The sequence below is a fragment of the Carya illinoinensis genome, chromosome 5, assembly GCF_018687715.1.
Source record: "Carya illinoinensis cultivar Pawnee chromosome 5, C.illinoinensisPawnee_v1, whole genome shotgun sequence".
Lineage (NCBI taxonomy): Eukaryota > Viridiplantae > Streptophyta > Magnoliopsida > Fagales > Juglandaceae > Carya > Carya illinoinensis.
In genome coordinates, this window is record NC_056756.1 from 30,426,488 (window position 1) to 30,448,365 (window position 21,878).

Genomic DNA, 21,878 nt, shown 5'->3' on the forward strand with positions numbered 1-21,878 from the left:
AAACCAAAGACCATATCTAGCAGATCTAAACAACCAAAACAAAAACAAAAATGAAACGAAAAACAACCAAAACGAAAACAAAACAAGGAAAACACTACGACACCCGATTTCCGGCCACCATCCTAAGGAGTGAAGCGCCATGAGTTACACCCGGACTCCACCCCAAAACCCCTTTAAAACCTCCATGCAGCTCGGCATACAACCCGAAAAAACACCCTCTGTTTTCCATGGTTAACATGGTTAAAATAGAGATCTTTCACCCCGCGGGAAACACCCCAAACCAACATGCAAAAAATCATCTCCAGGAGCAAAACACCCGAATCAACTCACATCGTAACCCTCTGAGCAAACCTCACAGAAGACTATACCACAACAGTCAAGAGTATCACCCAAAACGGAACCGAGAACCTCCACCCCCAAAAAGAATCAAATCTCCACCCAGCTGGGTGTAAAAACGAAGAAGAGGCCTCGGAACGGAACACAGCCTCTGGTGGAGGCCACAGGACACAGATCTTATTTTAGAAGAAAAGAAAAAATGAAAAAACAGAAAGGAAAGGGTTGGAGGAGGAGGGAGGGAGGAGCCGGAGCCCCTCCTCCCTTGGACGGTTTTCAGCTTCTTTTGCCTCGTTTGAAAGTTGCTTATATGTTCAAACAACGTATAAAATTAACCATTCAAACAACTTTAATTGCACTCTTCAAGCAGTTGTTCAAATTAACATTAATTGATGGTCAAGATCATCATTTGGACATAAATTAGGGTAAAAATGTTTTCTTGATGAAATAAAAATTCTCTCAACAATGTTTTCACAAACTTTTTGGGATGACCTATAGACAACTTCTTATGTCTCATCAAATAGGTTTTTCAGATGTAAAACATGTTATTTGACATAGGTTGTGTTATTGTATTTCCACCTTTTAATTAAATAACACCATAAGTATTCTAAACATAAACAATATTTATATATAACATACTTATTTTCACACATAATGCTTGGGAAAGCATGCAAGCCCAGTTGGATTTCGAGAGGTTACAAAATATCAAGATTTTATGTATACCCATTACTAATCAAACTTATTTCACACACACACTTGGAAAAGAAAAGAAAATACATAAATCGAACTGATCATATATTATATATGTGCCCAAGCCATATCTATAAATTTTAAAGGCATTAAATCATGCCCATCCTGCATGCATTCAAGTACGTACACGTACTATTAGGAGGTCGTCACAGCCTAATCAATGGAAATCTTGGCCGAAGAAACATAAGCCAGAAGCTCCTTGTCAACTTCAAATTTAGCCATGTCCTCCTCCTCCAAGTTAATCCATACTTCTATTCCATTCCCAGCTTTTGTGTCGAAGAAAGTAACTAGATTCTTGAACAACAATCTAGCTGATCCTGTACAGACAGGCTTCCCCCATCCAAAATCTGCTTCATATGTAGGAAACCTACACAAGCTGGTGAAACACAACGTAACCATCTCTCGTTTCATCAATCGTTCCATGTCCAATTGAAAGGTGAAGTTGGCACCACCCTCTCGATGACTTTTAACATAATTTATGTCAACTTTCCTTATGGCATCTCTCACTGGAATAACCATTCCGTGAAAGCAATTAACATTGTCTCGAGATACTTCAGTACCAGTGCCCACGCTCATGTTCCCAGTGGTGGGTTCATCCTCGTGCGTAGATTTGCAGCTTGAAACACGATGTAGGACTTATTGGGGTTCGCTTCTGGGTGAGTGGCAGCCACGAGGCGACTGAATATGAAAGCTGATAAAGCCTCCACGCGAGTGGGGCTTGGGTATTTGATGCTTGAGCTGTCACTGCTGTATTCGGCCTTAAGACGCGCTATAGCGGACGAGTCGAAGACAAATCTCTGTATGGAGATCTTGTCCTTTCCCGTCCCCCTACCTGGATTATATGTGGGACCATTTTCCGGCGGGAAGATTATTGCAGATTCGAACACTGGAGTAGGTATGTTGCTACCGCTACGAGCAATGGCAGCCCAACTACTTAGGAACAAGAAGAATGAAGAACCATCCATAACCTCGTGGGCGAAAGCCAGTCCGATAACAATCCCACCACAGTTGAGAACACTGACTTGGACGGCTAAGGGTAGTTCATTATCATCATCCAGGTCGTGAGGCAAGAATTTGATTTGCTCAGATGGGTTTGGATCCTCAAGAAACTTTGGAAGAGTACAGTTGACCTTGGCTTCCACGTAGTGGACACCCTCATCGTTGCATTCAATGAAAGAATTATCCTTAACTCGCCCTGCTAGCGGGTAAAACAGTGCCAAAGCCTCGGACAAAGATTTCTTAATCCTATCTTGGCGGTCTGCGAAACTGTTGAGATCACTATCGGCATCTCTCGGATAAAACAGAACATAACGCATGAAAATTTGAGGTGATATTTGATCTATGAAGGAGAGAGTATAATCGCGGAGGTGGTGTGGGGTCAATGAAGATGGCTAGATAGTGTCGTGAGAGATAAGTTCGTGGCCGTAATAGCGCCAAAGCTACCAATTTTAATGGAAATTAAGCACAGCTTGGGCAGTATATTCATAGAGAGACTTTGCTGCTATTTCATCAGAGTATAAGTAGGTGAGTGGTTGAGCCGCCCTCCGATTGGCTAGCGTCGTTTGACAATCACAATGATTGGTAATGTTTTTTAAGTAGCTTTATAAAGTCCCAAAAACTTTTTTATGCTTATTATATCTGTCCCCATAAATCTCATGTGTTCGTGTTTAATTTATAATAATATATATATTTGAGCATAATTCAACCGCACCCGATCTTTCCAATGTTGAAATGTAATCTTAGGATGTTTCTGTTAGAAATAGAAGGCAAATTTGAAATAAAGATCGAGATGTTGAAATTAAAGGATACAATGCCTACGGTTCTACCTGTACCAGCAATCACATGAGGCAATTCTGTTATGCATTATGAGCTGCCAATTATTCTTTATTCGTTTTTCTGTTATCTCATTCAAACTTTGTAATCTATAAATAGCGGCACACAGCTTGTACAAAAACAAGAATATTTTTTGAATACAATTCAGTTATTCCAATTTCAACTTTCTGCTGCCTTCATATTCTTCATGCCCTGTTCTTCTATTTTACGTTTCCTGCACTACTATTAATATGGTATCATGAGCCAATGACAGACACCCCTCCAACCAACGATAACAATATGCCCTCCAATCCCGAGACCAACCCCCACCATCCTGCTAATCCCTATTACATTCAGCCCGGGGAAGGAGCTTCTTCCCCACTGGTTCCAGACCTTCTAACCACAGAGAACTATGTGACTTGGGCAAGGACCATGCGTCGAGCCTTGAACATTAAAAACAAAGTGGGATTCATTGATGGCACAATTCTTAAACCATCCAATGCTTCAGATCCTCTCTATGCTGCTTGGGAACGTTGCAATGATATGGTGATTGCTTGGATTCAACACTCCGTTGGCTTTGAACACAGAGCAAGCATAGCTCATGCAAACACTGCAGCTGCTGTTTGGAATGATCTCCGTGAGCGATTCTCCATTCAAAACGCTCCACGAATTTTTCAACTCACTAAATCGATCTCAACACTTACTCAAGATGATGAATCGGTTAGTCAATATTATAATAAACTCAAAAGTTTCTGGGATGAATTGGAAATATATGAACCCATGCCATCTTGTACGTGTGGTTCAGTAAAAATTCTGATGGATTACACTCACCGAAGCAAGGTTATGCAGTTCCTCATGGGACTGCATGAATCATTTGACGCCGTTCGAGCACAAATTTTACTTTATAACCCTCTCCCAACATTGAATCGTGTCTTATCTCTTATACAACAAGAGGAACGGCGGCGTCAACTTAATTCTCCTTCAGCACCGATTGCAATGGCAGCAAGAGGACCTGACCAACGTAACCAATCTTCCTTGCGTAAAGATCGACTGTTTTGCACTCACTGCAACATTCAAGGACATTCATTGGAAAGATGCTTCAAAGCAAATCCTAATCTCCCTGTGTGTTCCCATTGTCGCATACCAGGACATACCAGAGACAAATGTTACAAGCTAAATGGATTTCCTCCAGGTCACAAAAATAATTCCAAGCTTAAATCATATGCTAATCAATCTTCATTTGGACAGGACCAAATCGGCAATGGCTCACCTATTACTCAAGAACAGTACGCTCATCTCCTTGCCTTACTCCAATCTACTCAACTTCCAGCAACTACATCTGCTGCAAATCATGCTTGTTCAAATTCATCAGCCTCTACAATTTCCCCTGTTTCTGGTACTTTTTGTTGCAATGCTGCTAACACTTCACACAATATCACAAAATCCATTCACTCATGGATAATTGACACTGGAGCTACAGATCACATGATCTGTAGCCCCACTCTTTTCACTCATAATGTGACTCTTATCTCACACACGATCAAGCTTCCAAATGGCACAACAACACCTGCCACACACGTAGGAGATATTCATCTTTCTGATCAAATCATTCTCAAACATGTGCTTTGTGTACCTGCTTTCTCCTTCAATTTACTCTCTGCCAAATCTTTATCCACTCATTCTTTTTGTTGTCTCATCTTTTCTTCTAACTCTTGCTATATTCAGGACCTTTCATCCTGGAAGACGACTGGCATGGGGACAATGCATGATGGACTCTATCACCTCCAAAATACCAGACCAGATCCCACGGCCTTACAGCTTTGTTTTTCAAAATTCTGTTCTAGCTATGTTAACACTACACATGTTTCAAGATTTGATGAATTCACACTATGGCATTACAGACTTGGACATAGTTCCATGACACAGCATGTATTGAACGATATTCACAAATCAAATTCAAGACCCACGGGTTCATCCAACATCCCTTGTGAAATTTGCCCACTTGCAAAGCAACACAAACTCTCATTTCCTCAATCAAACACCAAGGCTTCAAAACCATTTGACTTAATTTCTGTTGACATTTGGGGTCCCAATTCGATCCAAGCTCACAATGATGTCAAATACTTCCTTACAATTGTTGATCAATTCACCAGATGCACCTGGACATATTTACTTCGAAATAAATCTGAAGCTCACACATCCATTCAAAATTTCTTTTCTCTAGTAGCTACTCAGTTCAATACACAAATCAAAACAATCAGATCTGATAATGGTGCCGAGTTTAATATGCCCTCATTCTATGCTTCCAAAGGAACATTACATCAACTTACTTGTGTCGCCACTCCCCAACAAAACGCCCTCGCTGAGCGTAAATATCAGCACATATTAAACGTCGCTAGAGCATTGAAATTTCAATCAGGCCTGCCTCTAAAATATTGGACAGAATTCATCATCACTGCTGTTTACTTGATCAACCGAACCCCTTCTCCAAACCTTCAAGGCAAGTCCCCATTTGAAATGCTCTATAACAAAAAACCATCATATTCCCACCTCAAAGTATTCGGATGTCTATGTTTTGCTTCCACATTAACCCATGGTCGTTCCAAGTTTGATGCCCGAGCCAGGAAATGCTTGTTTATCGGATATCCTTATGACGTTAAAGGATACAAACTCCTTGACATCACCACAAACCAAATATTCATGTCCCGTGATGTTATATTTCATGAAGAAATTTTCCCACTCAAACAAACCAACGTCCAGCCCGAAAACTTGCACAATTCCCCTCTACTTCATTCACCTACACCAATTATTGACACCTTCCCTCAGACACCTCCTGTATATCTTAATACCACACCTTTCATCGAAAGCCAACACTCCCATATTTCACTTCCGCCCAACTCACAAATACCAACACCTGACACTTCCCATCAAACACCTCCTTCACACCTTGATTCTATACCTCCCATTGACAATTCCAAAATTACACCAACTGACATACCCTCCCTTACAAATACCTCCCCATCATTCCCCTTACGAAGATCCACCAGAACTCGAACCGCCCTTGCCTACCTCAAAGAATTCCATTGTAATGCATTGTCACCATCTACGTCTTATTCCGAGTTGGAAGCTATTGGATCTGCCAGCAACATAGGTTCGAAAATTCCTTTTCCTCTCTCTTCTGTGTTGTCTTACAATTTTTTATCACCATCATTCAAAGCATTTACAGCTTCTATCTCTGTCCACACCGAACCAACATCACACACTCAAGCCCTCACAAATCCCATCTGGTGTAAGGCAATGGAGCAGGAACTCACTGCTCTAGAGCTCAATGAGACATGGTCCATCATTGATTTACCTCCTGGCAAGAAGCCGATTGATTGCAAATGGGTATACCGGTACAAATTCAATGCTGACGGCTCTATTGAACGTGCTAAAGCGAGATTAGTTGCGAAGGGCTTCACTCAACGTGAAGGAATTGATTTTCATGATACATTCTCACCGGTTGCTAAGATGGTTTCTATCCGTGTTCTCCTTGCTGTGGCTGCCATAAAAGGGTGGGATTTACAGCAATTGGACGTCAATAACGCATTCTTATATGGAGAACTTGACGAGGAGTTGTATATGCGGCTTCCTCCTGGCCTTACTCCCACACAAGCAAACAAAGTGTGCAAACTGCACAAAAGTATTTATGGTCTCCGACAAGCATCTCGCCAATGGAACGCAAAGCTCTCATCCTCCCTTGCTGAATTTGGCTTCGAGCAGTCCAAGTCGGACTACAGTTTATTCATCAAACACACGGCATCATCATTTACAGCACTATTGGTCTACGTTGACGATATTATTTTGATGAGTTCAGACCACAAATCAGCCGATGAAGTCAAGCACTTCCTCTCAACCAAATTCAAGATAAAAAATCTGGGTTCGCTCAAATATTTCCTCGGTATGGAAATTGCTCGATCAAAAGCTGGAATTCAAATTTGCCAACGTAAATACACCTTGGATATCCTATCCGAGACTGGCATGCTTGCTGCAAAGCCCTCACCCATACCAATGGAACCAAATATTAAACTTCAAAAGGAGGAAGGAGCCGTATTTCATGACCCTACTCTGTACAGGAAATTGGTTGGTAAATTACTTTATCTCACAAATACACGGCCTGATATCAGTTACAGCGTGAATCTTCTAAGCCAGTTTATGGAAGTCCCACGTATACCTCACTATGATGCTCTCATTAAGGTCATTCGGTATCTCAAAAATGCCCCAGGCCAAGGACTCTTCTTTCTAGCCAATTCACCATTAAAAATCACAGCTTACTCAGATGCTAATTGGGCCAATTGTCTCGACACACGACGATCAACAACTGGCTTTTGCGTGTTTATTGGTCAATCTCTCGTCGCCTGGAAATCAAAAAAGCAGAATACTATCTCGCGATCCTCGGCTGAATCCGAATACAGGGCCATGGCTGCCGTGGTTTGTGAACTAACTTGGCTCCGATATTTTCTCAATGATCTTTGCATTACGATTGACGATCCAGCAACCTTGTATTGTGACAATTTGGCCGCCTTACATATAGCTGCCAACCCCGTGTTCCATGAGCGAACCAAGCACATCGAACTAGATTGTCATCTAGTTCGTGACAAAATTTCAGTTGGCCAAGTAGCTACTGCACACATGCCCTCCTCTGATCAGTTAGCTGATCTTCTTACCAAGCCCGTGCATTCTCCAGCACTTACTAGATGTTTGTCCAAGATGGGAGTCTTCAACATCTACTCTCCATCTTGCGGGGGGCTGTTGAAATTAAAGGATACAATGCCTACGGTTCTACCTGATACAGCAATCACATGAGGCAATTCTGTTATGCATTATGAGCTGCCAATTATTCTTTATTCGTTTTTCTGTTATCTCATTCAAACTTTGTAATCTATAAATAGCGGCACACAGCTTGTATAGAAACAAGAATATTTTTTGAATACAATTCAGTTATTCCAATTTCAACTTTCTGCTGCCTTCATATTCTTCATGCTCTGTTCTTCTATTTTACGTTTCCTGCACTACTATTAATACGAGATGGTGAACACTAAAATTCTTTTCACATTGATGATCTTTAATGATACAAAAACAGTAGATATATATACATTACAAAACTAGAGAGAAAGAGTCCTAAAATCAACTTTTGATCTTATTTCTGTTTACAAGTAATCAACTGCAACAACATGGACAGCAGTAGAGGTAATGCTTTTTACATTGAGCCTCCTGGTATTTCCATTCTGTTGTAGCCATGTAATTCATGATTCAGACTTGCTTTTCTGTGCCAGTGCCTTTTTACTTTCTTGCTACCTTTTTAGTTCATGTACCATGTTTTTCATCCACCTTTTCTGCTTCATGTATTTCTTGTGTGTTGCAATATGGTTGCTCAGTTACTTTGTTCTCCTTTTGTTTGTAATCCTTCGCATCACATCTCATTTCGTGAGACTCCCCCTCAAGATGGGCATAGATATTTTGGATTCCCATCTTGGACAATAGAAACTGAAAATGAGAGGATGATAGAGACTTGGTAAAGATGTCTGCCAACTAAAATTTTGAGGCTATATGGACAAGGCTAATGACTCCAGCTAGGACCTTTTCTCGAACAAAATGGCAGTCCAATTCTATGTGCTTAGTTCTTTCATGGAAAATGGGATTCTTTGTGATGTAGATGGTTGCCTAGTTGTCACAGAACAGGAGAGCAGATCGTGTATGGTTGATGTTGAATTCTTTTAGCAAACCAAGAAGCCACATGATTTCACAACTTGTTGAAGCCAATGCTCTATACTCTGCCTCAGCTGAGGACCTAGAAACAATCACTTTTTTCTTTGATTTCTAGCTTACCAATGAATCCTCAATGAATATGCGAAAACTTGTAATAGACCTCCTAGTCTCAGGGCAGGCAGCCCAATCAGAATCACTATATGCTTTTAAGTGTAGACATGATCTTGGTGATAGGAAAATTCCTTGGCCTATGGAACCCTTGAGATATCTGAAAACTCTATAAGCTGAATGTAGGTGAGTTTGTGAAGGTTTTTCCATGAATTGACTTAGAACATTAACAACATAAGTGATATCTGGCCTAGTGATTGTTAAGTAGATGAGCCTGCCAACAAGTCTTCTACAAGATATAGGATCTTGTAGAATTTCATGTGTGTTGTGGCTGAACTTGTGGTTCAATTCAATGGGTGTAGAGACAGTTTTGGTACCAAGCAAGCCTGCATCTTCCAAGATCTCAAGAGTATATTTCCTTTGGCAAATGTTGATTCCAGATGATGATCTTGCAACCTCTAATCCTAGGAAATATTTGAGTGATCCTAGATCTTTGATTTTGAATTTGCTATGAAGATGAGCCTTGAGTGAATCGACTTCTTCTTAAGAATCATTTCCCACTATGATGTCATCCACATATACTAAGAGAGCTATAAATCCTTTTTGAGTAACTTTAGTGAATAGAGAATAATCAGATTTTGATTGATGAAAACCAATGGAAGTGAGTGAATTAGAGAACTTTGAGAACCACTACCTTGATGCTTGTTTAAGTTCATAGAGAGACTTGTTCAGTTTGCATACTAATTTCTCCCCCTCAATCTACTCTCTGTGGAGTTGGTAGCCTGGTGGCAGTTCCATATAGATTTTGTCATCAAGGTCCCTATGTAAGAATGCATTATGAACATCCATTTAGGACAAAAACCAGTTGTGGATAGAAGCTAAGGCAAGAAAGACACGAACTGTAGTGAGTTTGGCAACTGGGCTGAATGTTTCTTGGAAGTCAAAACCTTCTCTTTGGGTATATCCCTTAGCCACAAGGCGAGTTTTGTGTCTTTCAAGAGAACCATCAAAATTGAGTTTCACCTTGTAGACATATTTACATCGAATAGCAGTTTTATTGGGAGGTAGAGAAGTAATAGTCCAGGTGTGATTGTCCTCTAAGGCATCAAGTTCAACCTTCATGACATCTTGCGAATGCTTAAAATTCACAACTTCACTATAAGAGGTAGGTTCAGACAGTAAGGAGAGGGAAACAAAGAATGATTCGTGAGAAGGGGACAATACAAGAAAAAGCTGTTTTTGCGGCTAAATTTATTTCCGGCGACCGAAAAGTAGCCGCAAAAACACCAATTTACTGTTTGGGGAAAAAACATCTGTCGAGTTTTTGAAAGAGCCGGAAAAACCACTTGTTGCAGCGAGAAAATGCCGCCGTAAATAAACGAGCCACAAAAAGCATTTTAAAGTACATGTTACGTACGGCTACATTTTATCGCCGTAAAAAAAGAGCCGCAAAAAACGGGTTTTACGTATATGGAAATTGTTACGGCGATTTTAAACTGCGGCAATATTAATCGGTGCATATTATTGTAACCGGTAAGTAATTAGATTTAGTGTTTTGACCTGTTATGGCAATATCTAGGCACTGTAAAAGGTAAAAACCTGTGTAATATTATGAGGGAAAAGAACCCCAGAACACAAGACCCTCGATGCCACCCCTCTACTCTGTCCCTCGTCCCGTGAGTATTTCTTGCGATTGTCGCTCCCACAACGTTCCACCGCCTGCTGCAGCCTTCTCTCCTCCTCACAACACTGGTGAGTCTCTCTCTACCATGATCTTACTCTCTCTCTCTCTCTCTCTCTCTCTCTCTCTCTCTCTCTCTCTCTCTATTGAGCAAAATGTATGAGAGGCTTTTGTCTTCTGGTATCTATTTCTGCTTTTCATATGCCATATTTCTTGCTAAATTATTGTGAATATATAAAAGATTGTTAGGATAAGTAGTGTATTTGGATCTGTACTAAGTAGGTCACTGGGTATTTCGATTACAACAAACCCTTAATGAAAAGTGTTTATGTCTAGAAGGTGTTTGTGAATTTTCTCAAAAGAGCCGCACCTGGTATGACATGTGATTGGGTGATTACTTCAAACGTTTTTCTTAAAGAAGAAAATTCTTGCAAAAAATATTAATATGTCTTTAATCTAGCAAGTTAATCACGACAAGGGTCAATTTGTTTAATCTAACCAGAGCCGCACCTGGACAATTTAATCACAGCAAGCCTTGAATTTTGCAATTGCTTTTGGGTTTTCATTTTTTCTTTTTCATTTTTTTTTTGTTTTGTTTTTTTTTTTTTTTTTTTTTTTTTTGGTATTTGTCCTTATAATATTTTGATGCTAGATTGTTTGGGAAGATGAATGGATCGATTATAGTCATATAGTATATGCAAAGCAATGGAAGAGTACTATTTAAAAAAGCGATAATGACAAATGCTTAATTTGTCTATAAAATAATCTCACAAAAATAAATTTTGTGCTACTTATAATGACTTAATGTGATTTATTATATCAACTTTGTTGTAAAAAAATTATATACAGCATAAGGTACCATTTGTTATCACACCACACTTTATGATTTAACTTGGTTGCATATTTGCCCTGGACTATGAAGTGAAGTGTGGTTATAAATGACATCTCTTTAACATACATAAATAAAAGGCAAATAAGTGGACTTGTTGGGTTGTATTATTTATTTGATAATCGACTTAGGAGTATGAGGACTCAATCCCCTGTATAAATCATGAGGTGTTAATCACATATCATAAGGCTACTGAGCAGGAAGAGTTTATTTAATGGATTAACACTTGTCTCCTTGCATAAGATTAGCTGAGAGTTATAAAAAGAATATAACCTGACATCTCTTTAACATACATAAATAAAAGGCAAATAAGTGGACTTGTTGGGTTGTATTATTCATTTGATAAGCGACTTAGGAGTATGAGGATTCAATCCCCTGTATAAATCATGAGATGTTAATCACATATCATAAGGCTACTGAGCAGGAAGAGTTTATTTAATGGATTAACACTTGCCTCCTTGCATAAGATTAGCTGAGAGTTATAAAAAAATATAACCTGAAATCTATACTAAAATTCAAATCTAAAATTACAGTAAACAATATAATATATGGCACATGTAGCACAATTTTGTGTCAAGCTATATGGTACTAAGTATTGTTCAGATTAAGATAATGTGAGTAAATCAAGGTTGTAGATTTATTGGCCAAATCACCACTTAAATATGTTGATGCACTCGCTATTATCATATATGTTTTGACTTTGTCTTGTGATTTGGTTTAGGGATGCAAGGTAAATGTTGCTTGTTCTTGATTGGGTGGGTTCTTCTTCCAACCAAATTAGCTAAAGTTGCTCTTTTTGGTTCTTTAGCAGCTTAGTTGGTGAAAAACCAATCTTGTCAAACATGCATAGCATTGATTTATACAACTGTAAAGTTCTAGCCATGTCCAAGAGGTCTTTAGATGGGTTATATTTTTGCAAGTGTCCATGCTCTTTGCACAATAGAAACATTAAATTAAACTAAATTATATTAAATGAATAAACAAATAAAATTTTGAAATTGTGGCATGATGGTATAAATAAATTTAAAATGCTAAGATTTTGATAAAATATATATTCCGAGTACTTGGCATTGAGTTGCATTTTTTGCCTATTCTTTTCTTTGACATATATGTACGGCTTTTGTAGATGGACAAAAGTTGGATGCTAATCACTGATAGACTTAGGTCTAGCGAATATGCCAATGGCGTTAAATAATTCATTACTTTGGCCCAATCTCATGCTAACGGTAGTGATGAAATTCATTGTCCATGTACCCTATGCTCGAATAATTATTTCTTACCTTTTAGTGAGGTCGAAAGACATTTGTTCATTAGGGGTATTGATAAAAATTACACAGTGTGGATATTTCACGGCGATGAAGAATATTTATCTTTAAGTGATGATGATAATCTTCACGATTCCCCACATGATGATCAATACATTGATGACGTTGATATTATGTTAGAAGACATTCAGGCTGGCAGATTTAGTGGTGTGCCTTCAAACGAGTCATTCAATGGTGGGGGTACAACCTCAGTCGAACCTGAGTCAACCAAATCTTTCGATCAGTTGTTGGTTGACGCACGTCGTCCTCTTTATGAAGGTTGTACAAAGTATTCAAAACTTTCATTTCTTGTCAAGTTGTTGCACATTAAGACATTGGGTGGTTGGAATGTGAAGTCGTTCGACATGCTTCTACAATTATTGAAATCAACTTTTCCCAATGCCCTTTTGCCTAACTCATATCAAGAGTCACGTAGCTTGTTGCGAGGGTTGGGCTTTACTTACACCAAAATCCATGCTTGTCCGAATGATTGCATTCTTTATTGGAAAGAAGAGTGCCCAAAATGTAAGGTGTCAAGGTGGATATTCAACAAAAGTAAGCAAAAAAGTATTCCTCAGAAGGTCCTGCGACATTTCCCACTGAAGCCAAGATTACAAAGACTGTTTATGTCCCAAAAAATAGCAGCTGAAATGAGATGGCATAGAGACCAGCGCATCAATGAGCATGGTGTTCTAAGACATCCTGCTGACTCTGAGGTCTGGAAAGCATTTGATCAACAATATTCTTGGTTTGCTCAAGATAGCCGCAATGTTAGGCTTGGTCTAGTTAGTGACGGTTTCAACCCATTTAATAATTTGAGTAAACCATATAGTATATGGCCAGTTATACTTGTCCCTTACAACTTGCCCCCGTGGTTATGCAAGAAAGATCAATTTTTCATGACTTCACTCCTGATTCCTGGACCGAGGTCACCAGGTAATGAGATCGATGTTTACTTGCAACCTCTAATAGATGAACTAATTGATTTATGGGAAAATGGTGTTGATACGTACGATGCTATGATAGCTCAGACGTTCCGATTACATGCAGCTTTATTTTGGACAATTAACGATTTTCCTGCATACCGTAACCTTTCTAGTTGTAGCACTAAGGGAAAAATGGCATGTCCATCATGTAGGCAAGAAACAGATTCGATGTGGTTGACATATAGCCGAAAGCATTGTTATATGGGTCATCGTCGATTCCTGCCATCGGGTCACAATTGGAGAAAAAAGAAGAGTATTTTTAATGGTAGTGTAGAACATCGTGAACCACCTGCACACTTGGCAGCTGAAGATATCATCAATGAGATACAAAATATTCCCTTCAATGCTGATTTTGGAAAAGCAAATAAAAAAAGAAAACGTACCACTGAGGAGTTGAATTGGACGAAAAAAAGTATATTTTTTCAATTGCCATATTGGTCTCGGCTAAAGATTAGACATAATCTAGATGTTATGCACATTGAAAAGAACATATGTGACAACATTTTGGGAACATTGATGAACATAACCGGAAAAACTAAAGATCATGTCAACGCACGCTGTGACCTTTCCAATCTTAATATAAGGAAGGAATTACAACTAAATCAAGATGGACAGCGCATCACTATGCCACATGCATGTTTTACCTTGTATGGAGTTGAGCGGACAGGTTTCTGTAATTGGTTGCATGATGTTAAATTTCCTGATGGCTTTGCTTCTAATATTGCGAGATGTGTTAGTGTTGTTGATTGTAAAATCTCCGGTATGAAAAGTCATGATTGCCATATCTTCATGCAAAGATTACTTCCTGTTGCAATTTCTGGATACCTACGACAAGATATACGATTGGCACTAACTGAATTCAGCACTTTTTTCAAAGAGTTGTGTGCTAGAACATGTAAAGTTGATGTCTTAGAAAGGCTTCAGGTTGATATCGCTATCATTTTGTGCAAGCTTGAGATGATATTTCCACCTAGCTTCTTTGATGTAATGGTCCACTTAGCCTACCATTTGCCACGTGAGGCCTTGCTTGTGGGACCAGTTCAATATAGGTAGATGTACCCATTCGAGAGGTATTTGGGCAAATTTAAGAAGTATGTTAAGAATAAGGCTCGCCCAGAAGGGTCAATAGTAGAGGCGTATATCCATGTAGAATGCTTAAATTTTTGCTCCATGTATCTCCACGATGTTGAAACTAGGTTAAATCCACAAGAACGGAACTTTGATGGCGGAGAACATGGTGTACAAGATGGCTTACGGATTTTTAGACAGAAGGTACGACCCATGGGTGGCGCATCACGTCACCAACTTGACAAGCAGCTTTTCGTAAAAGCCAATTGGTATGTGCTTAACAATTGTGAAGAGATTGGGCAATACCTCAAGTAAGTTACTTCAACTACCAACCCATGTATATTATTTCAATTGTACCATTATTTTTGTCTATCTTATTATCTGTACCTCTACTTTTCTACAGTGAGCATTATATGCAAATTAGTGAAGATTATTCAGATAATGTTGACTGTATGCATGCTGCGCAATTTCCAAGTTGGTTCAAGACACGTGTATGTCATGCAAGTTTATAATACCAATCCAAACATTTTTCATGCATGTATTTTGTTTTATCAATAGTCAAAAGTTGTTGTTTGATGATGTTCCTTGTTGCAACATGTGGTAGATTCAAAATCTGCGTGTTTCCAATCCTGGTGAAGTCTCGGAGGATTTATATGCTCTAGCGTGTGGTCCTGATCCTTGGGTTGCATCCTATTCTGGTTGCATCATAAATGGCATACGGTTTCACATGAGGCAACGTGAAGAACATCGACGAACCTAAAATTCAGGTGTCCTAGTTATGGGTGAACTAGGCACCCAAAGTGTCGAGTTCTATGGTGTACTAATAGACATTCTGGAATTTCGTTACATGGGATGGCGTCGTCTGTATGTATTTAGATGTGAATGGTTTGACATCTCTGATCCCAGATGGGGGATTCGTGTGGGCGATCATCTAACGAGTGTGAATATGTCCCGAACGTTTTATAAGGATGAGCCATTTGTTTTGGCGTGTCAAGCTTTACAAGTGTTTTACCTAAAAAATAGTAGCCTCACTGGTAATTGGTATGTCGTGCAAAAGGTTACAAATAGAAATGTATATGATATTCCACAAGCACCTGATTCTGATGATGATGCATCCGAGGCTAGTGATGTTGATGCATACCAAGAGGATAATTCATATGCTGCATATGTCTTAGTCCAATTCGATGACGGTGGTATTGTTACTCCAATGCACAGGCTCGATGTTGAGGCTACTCAGATTGATGCGTCAATCATGGGGGATGCTAATCGCAACAATGATGATCAGAATTTTATTAATGATGATAACAACGATACCAGTTCAGCTTACAGTGCCGACCACGAGGGAAGCACGGAAGGAGATAATCCCTCGACAGATGATGATAATCTCTCAATCGATGAAGATACAAACTAGCCCAGTGGTAGATATGGTTCAGTGCTATGCCAAAGAAAGCATTGTTCAGCTCTTGAAACAAGTTTAAAATAGCAGCAAATATCTACTGTTTCTAATGATGGAAATTGACAAGGTAAATATATTCTACCCTGGTTTGTTTAGTCTTGTACCTACCTAAATAGCAGGATTATTAACATTCCATTCTATGGTAAAGATAGGGTGTTACTTTGAGTAAATTTTCAAATGAACTATAAAGGGGACATGCTGTTGATCCTGTATACTTGAATGTTGGAGCTGAATACATCCTGGGCGATTTTCATGTGGACATAGTGTTTGTTGTAATTATTGAGGTAAGCAACAAACACTGTTTTAGCTACTGCTATAGGGTGTTCTTCCTTCTCTTTTGACTTATTTTATTGAGTCTTAAATGTAGTTAGTGATTTCTAATTTTTTTTTCAGGTTATGACTAGATAGAGTCTGTTCAAGACTCAAATCCACATAGCTTGATGGAGTCACCAGCGGATCATCAATCATGATGGATAAATTCTTCCATACAAGTTTTAGGTGTGTTAAGCAAATGAGAGAAGCTATAGCTACTGCTTAGCTATCATAAATTCTAAAAAAAAATCATTCAGATGATATTTGTCAAATGGCATAAAAAGGCAGGGTTGCTGTCTGTATTTAACTTCTAAGCTAAATGAAGAGGAGATATTGATGGAATAAAAAATAATTTGAACATGATATGCACAGGTCAAATTCTTGAAATGGTCTGAAATAGTCATAATCATGGCCAATTTTATAACCCAGCATATTTGAAAAAGATAACCCTTTGCTGCCTACATAATAATAATTTTTATATTTCATGATGGATACAAAATCTGGTGCAAAATGAATGATTAAAGGTTATATATATAAATGGATATTATTATTATTATTTGATAAGTATATATAAATGGATATTATTATTATTTTTTGATAAGTATATATAAATGGATATTATTGCAGTGATCATATGCCAATTTTGGATTTTGGAAGTTATCTGTATAGCACATGCATGGTTCGAATACCCATGCATTAAACTTGGGCATAAATTTATAACAAGTAGAAAAGTAAATAAAATGGCATAAAAGAAAAGAAGATATTCCTTTTAAGTGTTGAGGACAAAAATCTGGCGGGATGGGCTTTATTTAGTTGGGCGGGAAGTAACAAGATTGGGGGACAAGTGGGTAATTTTCCCACTTTTCAGATTTAAAGTCCCAATGCATGTAGGAGATCGAGACAGCAGGAGAAGGATATTTTGCTTCCTTTCAGCAGGCCGTGTACTTAGTTCACAGCTCCATATCTCTCCAAACTTTTAGTTCCCAAACATGAGATGACCTAAATCTTTGGAGCGATAATTTTTGGTCACTTTGCTATGCTATGCAGGAGCTGATCAATTAGAGCCTGGTAGGTTCAATACAAAAGCCCAGGCTTAAGCTGCAAATTTGAAGCTGAAGTCCTGATCCTTGTTGTCGAGTGAGGGTTTTTTCCAGACGAGGAGGTTAATTTATATTGCTTTATGATAGGGTAATTTCCTGGGTCTCTTTCACGTCAGGTTAGTCTATAGGGGGTTATTGTCTCTTCATTTTTTGTTTGAAATAGTTATTGTATTTTCTCTTTCAACTTATTTGTTAGTTTATAGTGATTTGTTGGGGAAATTTGAGGTAGTGATTTTCTAAGATATTTATTACTATTTCTAACAAAGTGCTAGGTTGGGATCTGAGTACTTCACCATCATTCTCACATTAGGATTGAGCAGTTTGTGTGCCATACAACTTTTCAGATGCTGTTTTATAAATATTTGTAGTTAATTTGTCATAAAAAAGTGCTATGATGTGGCGTGTGGTTCTTATATATATTAGAAATATTAGTATATGGTAACTCCATGTTCACATTTTCATGAATTTGATGTTGTATTCTATATCATTCTGTGCAGCACTAAAGATCCTGTTTTATAAATACTTGTAGATAATTTGTGTTTACATAATGATCATCACCGATAGACTTATATAGTTGCTCCTCACTAAGTCCATATACGCACATATATACCAAAAATATATAACATTTTTAAATGCTTCTACTTGTCATTAAATTTTAATTTTGCTATAAAGGTTAAATCTTGACTCCATGTTGTTTTAGGCTTTGAGTATAGTGACTTTAATTCTTACCTCCTATTGTTGTGCCTTGCACCTTAGATGGTGCCCTAAATGCTCTAAATTTGCAGTATTTCTACAAATTGATAGCTTAGTAGTTAATAACAAATATTTATATCAACTTGTAGAACATGCCACTAATTGGTAGAGGCAGAACACGACGTAGATTAGAAGGCACAACTGAAGCAAGAAATACAACACCTATTGCTACCCTCTATCTTAGAGATGATGGAAATTTAAGCTCGGACAACTCAACCCAACAACCGGATGACGTCCCGAGTATAGAACCCTATTCCCCACTAGATGTTGATTCACCTGGAAACACGAATGGTGATGGTTTATTTAATTTTTTGCCTATACACATTTGTTAATTTGGTTCAAATAAGTTGGTGAGATATTTGATCGGACAAAGGTGTCAATTAATATAGTGGCTTATTATATATATGTTAGGACCACCTACTCGAAAACGTGGGCGTGGACCAGCTAAGAGTACGGAGTTTGAGAAGCTTCGCAAGCATGGAAAGATAACATTGAAGATAAATGATGGTAAGACTTCACCTTGCTGTGAAAACTATGTTGTGTTTACAACGAGGGTTACTTGGATATTGAAGCACCATGGTGACTTGAGTCATCCTAGTTGGCATGATGTACCAGAAAATGAACAGCAAGAGTTGATTAGTCGTGTTCGAGTAATACAACACCAACTACATGCATGTTCCAATTTAATTGAATGGATTTCAGGTTGTTAATTTAAATGTTAATTTCTAGTAATGAACATTAATAGATAAAAGTTGTTTGTCTCTAGGCTAACTTTATCCTAGATTGGACAAAGAAAAATCATTGCGACACAGTAATGAAGGCTCTGAGGAAGAGGTTCAATCACATTCGGTATGGCCCCCATTTGGTGAGCCCAGAAAATTGGGTGAAGTTATGCAATAGATGGTCAAGTGAGGGGTTTAAGGTAAGTCCCCTGAAGAATAAAGTTAATATTGGTCATAATGTGATGATTAATGGATTAGTTATAGTTTTATATCCTGCTTCAATCATGTGTGTCTTCTTTATTATTCAAAATTATTTTATGAGTTGCAGATGATATCTGAGCGAAATAAATGTAATAGGGAAAAGCAACAAACTAACCACACAACTGGAAGAACCTCATTTGTGCGGCTACTGGAAATGAGGGTAAGAATTAGATAGTGGTTTGTAAAATTAAAAGTTGGTATTAACGTTGCATTTGTTATTGATTAGTTTAATTAATGCAAGCTGGTTCTGGTTGTAGTCAGAGAATGATGGTGATAATTTGGTTGATTTTTTCAAAGAGGTGAGGTGGTCAAAGAAGAAGGGAACATTTGTGACTCCCATGATGGAAGAAATGCATGTGAGTGTGTTTCCTATTTTGCTATGAAATGTATCAAATTGTATTGTACAAAGTTCTTTAACCCAAAGTGTGATTTAATCGTGTTGATTAGAACAAGATGGTAGCCAAGATGTCTGAACTTGAGCCTGAGAAGCGGACTAAGGAGGCAGCTGCAGAAGTATTTAGGGAGGTCCTAGGCCATAGGTCAGGATATGCAAGGGGACTGAGCGAGATGGTCATTCCCGAGTCTTCTAGACAACGCACAAATGAACGAATTGCTGAATTATCAGCAACTGCCGCGAGGCATGAGAAAGATGCTGAGTACTACAAGAGGCAGCTTGATGAATTAAGGGGGAATGTTGAAGTAATTTTGGAGCGGCAACAAGAATACGACAAGTTTATGAATACATATATGTCAGAGAGGCAGAACCAAGGTGAGTCTCATAGAGAGACTTAGGAACCTGCATGGCTAGCTTTTTTATTAAAGATAAGTTTTTTGTGATTTTGGGTAAGAAGTTTACATTCAGTGTAATATAATATAAAAAAATCATAGGAATATATGCTAACATTTTGTTGATGCTTGTCAGATTGTGGGACATGGAATGATCTTTTGTAATGGTTTTTTGGAGCTGTGGGCAACAAGAAGAAATGAGGTTGGAATGATTTTTTGTAAGAGTTTTTTGGAGATGTTGGCAGCAGGAAGAAATGAGGCCCTGGAAATGAGATCAGACCCTGCATATGAGTTGCATCAATCATGTGAACAATCCTTAGCCTCTTTTATATAGATATATATAAATATATATATATATATATATACATATTGGAATATTCATATTCCCTTGTTGAAACTGATCATTGGTTGAGCTAATTTTCATGATGACACCGTTGGTACAAAGGACTTTGATGACAATAGATCAGACAACATGATTGATCAGCTAGATTTGTATATACAGATGTCCTGAATGAGGAGCACTGAATTGGTAGGCCAGGATGCATGTTTAAAGGTAAGTTATTTGAATGCAAATTTTGGCATTGGACCTAGGACTTAAAATGTGTTAAGTATGTATATCTGGTTATGCATGAATGAGTATATAGTATTAGTTAGGTTCGCCCATCTATATGTACCCACTATCCATTTACCAAATAATAAAAGTAGTCATTGATTGTCTATATTAGTATTTAGTTTGAAAATATCTACATTTCTATTAGTTGTCTGGTTATGGTGATTGGTATGTACGTAAGATGCTGATTAATTACAACTGTTTACATCTTGTAATTGCAATAGATATCACCTTCTATAGCTTCCTTTTTAATTACAGATTGTTAGTTATATATACTGATTGTTAATATCACTCATCAACTGTTTATATATCATCTGTATGTAGGAATTTGTGATGCCATAATTTCTGACAAAGTGGACCTGTAAAGAGCTTGATTGTTTGCCAAGCTGTAAAGAGGAAAACTGGTTTGTAAAGAGCTGTGAATTTCAAAAGTGGATGGACATAGCTTCCCAGATTGACACTACATCAGCATGCCAATGTTTGAAGGCTTGCTCTTAGGAACACTGGTTAGAAAGATGAGTTATGGCATTAATTTATATATGATCAGCAGACCTATAATGTTGGCATGTGTATAAGTTAATTAGAAGAACCTGGATGTATTTTGGATCATATATAGATAGTTGATCATCAAGAGTGTTATTGTGTTGATGGGGAGTGAATATTGTATTGGATATTGATTATAGAATTATCAATGCACGATGAAATTATCAATTTGAATGAATGTGATGATATTATGCTTTATTTCCTGATTGTATCGGTCCCTAATTATAAGTAATCAGCATGCGTTTATTTTATGATATTATATAGGGTACTGCAAAAAGATAATTTTTTCCGGCTACCCATTTCTAATCAAAAAGCAAAATTCACTTTTACACTGCATGCCTGCCACCATAAATTAATTCTGGCGTTAAAAGTAGCCATGATTATTGCTGCCTAAAAGCTAATTCGAATGGTGAAATATTTTATTACGGTGGTGTGTATTGTAGCCGTGAAAGATTTCTAATTTCTTTTGAGAGTGACATTTACCGGCGACACAAAATAGCCACAACAATTCAATTTCAGATATTAATCATGTAACCAATAAAGTTTTCCTGTGGCAACATATTTTTGCCATAAAATATCAATTATACTGGCGATAAAATTGAATATCTGTGCATATTATTTCCGGCTAATTTGTGTACCTATTGCAGCGAGATTTT

General features: G+C 38.0%; 2 protein-coding genes and 1 pseudogene across 2 annotated transcripts; 2 read left to right on the plus strand and 1 right to left on the minus strand.

Annotated features, from left to right (window-relative positions):
• Positions 1-1,147: 1,147 nt before the first annotated feature.
• LOC122311938 lies at positions 1,148-2,414 on the minus strand (annotated as a pseudogene).
• A 7,983-nt stretch (positions 2,415-10,397) lies between these two features.
• On the plus strand, positions 10,398-14,664 carry LOC122310257. The gene is made up of 2 exons (XM_043124139.1): positions 10,398-10,503; positions 12,659-14,664. Exons 1-2 carry the CDS (start codon positions 10,398-10,400, stop codon positions 14,662-14,664), a joined length of 2,112 nt encoding a protein of 703 aa, XP_042980073.1.
• A 3,728-nt stretch (positions 14,665-18,392) lies between these two features.
• Positions 18,393-21,280, plus strand: LOC122310258. Its single transcript, XM_043124140.1, has 8 exons — positions 18,393-18,597; positions 18,712-18,950; positions 19,067-19,222; positions 19,351-19,443; positions 19,541-19,639; positions 19,731-20,126; positions 20,206-20,622; positions 21,004-21,280. The coding sequence occupies exons 1-6, from the start codon at positions 18,393-18,395 to the stop codon at positions 20,073-20,075; spliced, it is 1,137 nt and encodes a 378-aa protein (XP_042980074.1). The 3' UTR covers positions 20,076-20,126; positions 20,206-20,622; positions 21,004-21,280.
• Positions 21,281-21,878: the final 598 nt, after the last annotated feature.

Bases quoted from the DNA above. Each gene is read 5' to 3' on its own strand.
- LOC122310257 (XM_043124139.1), top strand. From the start codon at position 10,398: ATGCCACCCCTCTACTCTGTCCCTCGTCCCGTGAGTATTTCTTGCGAT. The intron at 10,504-12,658 runs GTGAGTCTCTCT...AAAATTACACAG, and splicing joins CTCTCCTCCTCACAACACTG to TGTGGATATTTCACGGCGAT.
- LOC122310258 (XM_043124140.1), top strand. From the start codon at position 18,393: ATGCCACTAATTGGTAGAGGCAGAACACGACGTAGATTAGAAGGCACA. The intron at 18,598-18,711 runs GTTTATTTAATT...TATATATGTTAG, and splicing joins TGGAAACACGAATGGTGATG to GACCACCTACTCGAAAACGT. The intron at 19,223-19,350 runs GTAAGTCCCCTG...TATGAGTTGCAG, and splicing joins GGTCAAGTGAGGGGTTTAAG to ATGATATCTGAGCGAAATAA.